Here is a 1,713-nt window from a genome sequence, read left to right on the forward strand (position 1 = left end):
TCCCCAGCACTGTTCCCATCCCCCCAATTCCCCAATAAAAATCTTTAAAAAAATGTAATTTAGGGTTTTGTTGGTGTCACTGCTACCAAACTGGATCACAACCTGCTGCCCTCATGGCGCTCACTGAGCACCACATCCGGCAACCTGAAAATGTTGTGCAGCGAGTCCTACCTGAAGCTGAACGAGCACCAGGACCACCAGTTCAGTGGTGATAATGAAGAGCCTGAAAAATTACTGAAGGAAACCTGCACGCTCTATGTGGAGAATCTTTCCTTTTATACAACCGAAGAGCAAATATTGGAGTTCTGTAGTAGATGGGTGATGTCAGAAATGTTTTTATGGGCTTGGATAAAATAAAGAAAACGGCACATGGTTTCTGTTTTGTGGACTACTATAACAGAGCTGATGCCGAAAATGCCATGCGGTTCCTAAATGCGACCCTCTTAGATGATCGTATCGTCCACATGAATTGGGATCCAGGCTTTAGAGAGGGCAGACCGTATGACCACGGCCAGTCTGGGGACCAGGTAAGAGATGATTTTTAGGAAGACTTTGATGCTGGTAAAGGAGGCTTTAGAAAACAAGCTCAGGCCTGTGATATGACAAGAACCGGCCCAGTGAAAAACCTGCAGCTCTAGCCCCTCAAAAAGTCCTTTAAAGAACAACTCCAGGTGAGCAAACAGCCCATCTCATAGCAAGTTTACTTTATTTGCTGAGCAGAAACCCTTTTGATGTATTTTTCCTCTCTGCAAAGTTATTAAATGGCATAAACACAAATATTCGTTTATTCTTGTCTTAATTTTGAAGGTGGCTGTCAGATTACCAGTTTGACCATCAGGTGGTCAAAAGTGAACTGTTCTTCAGGAATAAATTAGGTATGTAAGATCTGAGTCAACCAAAACACGATTCCCCATTCAGAAGGACTTCAGTTGGATTTTATGACCATGTTCCCAAGACCTCCAAATTATCATTTTTTAGAGATTGCATAAAACAAACTCAGATAAAAGGAAAATTTTAAAAAATTATCAAAGGAATACAGACACATTTTTTTTAAAGTAAAAAAGTCAGAAGAGTTTATAATGAAAGTAAAAATCCTCCTGCCCTAGCTCTTCCTACCCTAGAATTATTCCCTGGGCAATAACTTTTAATTTTGTAGCAGTTTTTTGTTTGTTTTTTTCTTTCCTGGTAGTTTCCTCCTTACTTCTAAATAACATGACACTTGTAGTATTTATTTTCATTTTAAACATCATCTATTGACTCCCTGCTTTCACAGATAAGGATATAGCTCACTTGCACTCATTTGCATGTCTCTCCATCCTCTCAATATCATTTACAACACTTTACTTTTTCTATTGTTATATAACATAAGCTAGGTTATGCTGCGGTAACAAACAACCCCTAAAGTCTCAGTGGCTTAACATCACTAAAGTCTGTTCTGCACAGTACATTTCCATGTCTGACTCCCTGGGGGCTCTTCTCCATGCCATGACCATCCTCATTCTGGGGCCCAGAAGGCAGAGCCACTGTCATTAGTGTAAATCAGCTATAGTAATTCTCTCCCTCTTGCTAGTGATGGTTTGGGAAGCCTGGCTTAAGACAATCAAAGGTTGACAATCCTGTGATGATAGTTATTAATAATTCCAAGGTGACAGTGACCAATGAGGACACAGCAAGACTGAAATGAAATATTTTTAGTTTATCTTTGAAGGAGAG

At 39.9% G+C, this 1,713-nt stretch overlaps 1 protein-coding gene across 1 annotated transcript in view; it reads left to right on the forward strand.

Annotated features, from left to right (window-relative positions):
• LOC109393341 (nuclear cap-binding protein subunit 2) overlaps positions 1-638 on the forward strand; it is a 2,372-nt gene extending 1,734 nt beyond the window's left edge. Inside the window, 2 exon segments of the mRNA XM_083287479.1 lie at positions 129-313; positions 316-638. Coding sequence (XP_083143605.1) covers positions 129-313; positions 316-638 — 508 coding nt within the window.
• Positions 639-1,713: the final 1,075 nt, after the last annotated feature.

Source organism: Hipposideros armiger, unplaced genomic scaffold, assembly GCF_001890085.2.
Source record: "Hipposideros armiger isolate ML-2016 unplaced genomic scaffold, ASM189008v1 scaffold_377, whole genome shotgun sequence".
Classification (NCBI taxonomy): domain Eukaryota; kingdom Metazoa; phylum Chordata; class Mammalia; order Chiroptera; family Hipposideridae; genus Hipposideros; species Hipposideros armiger.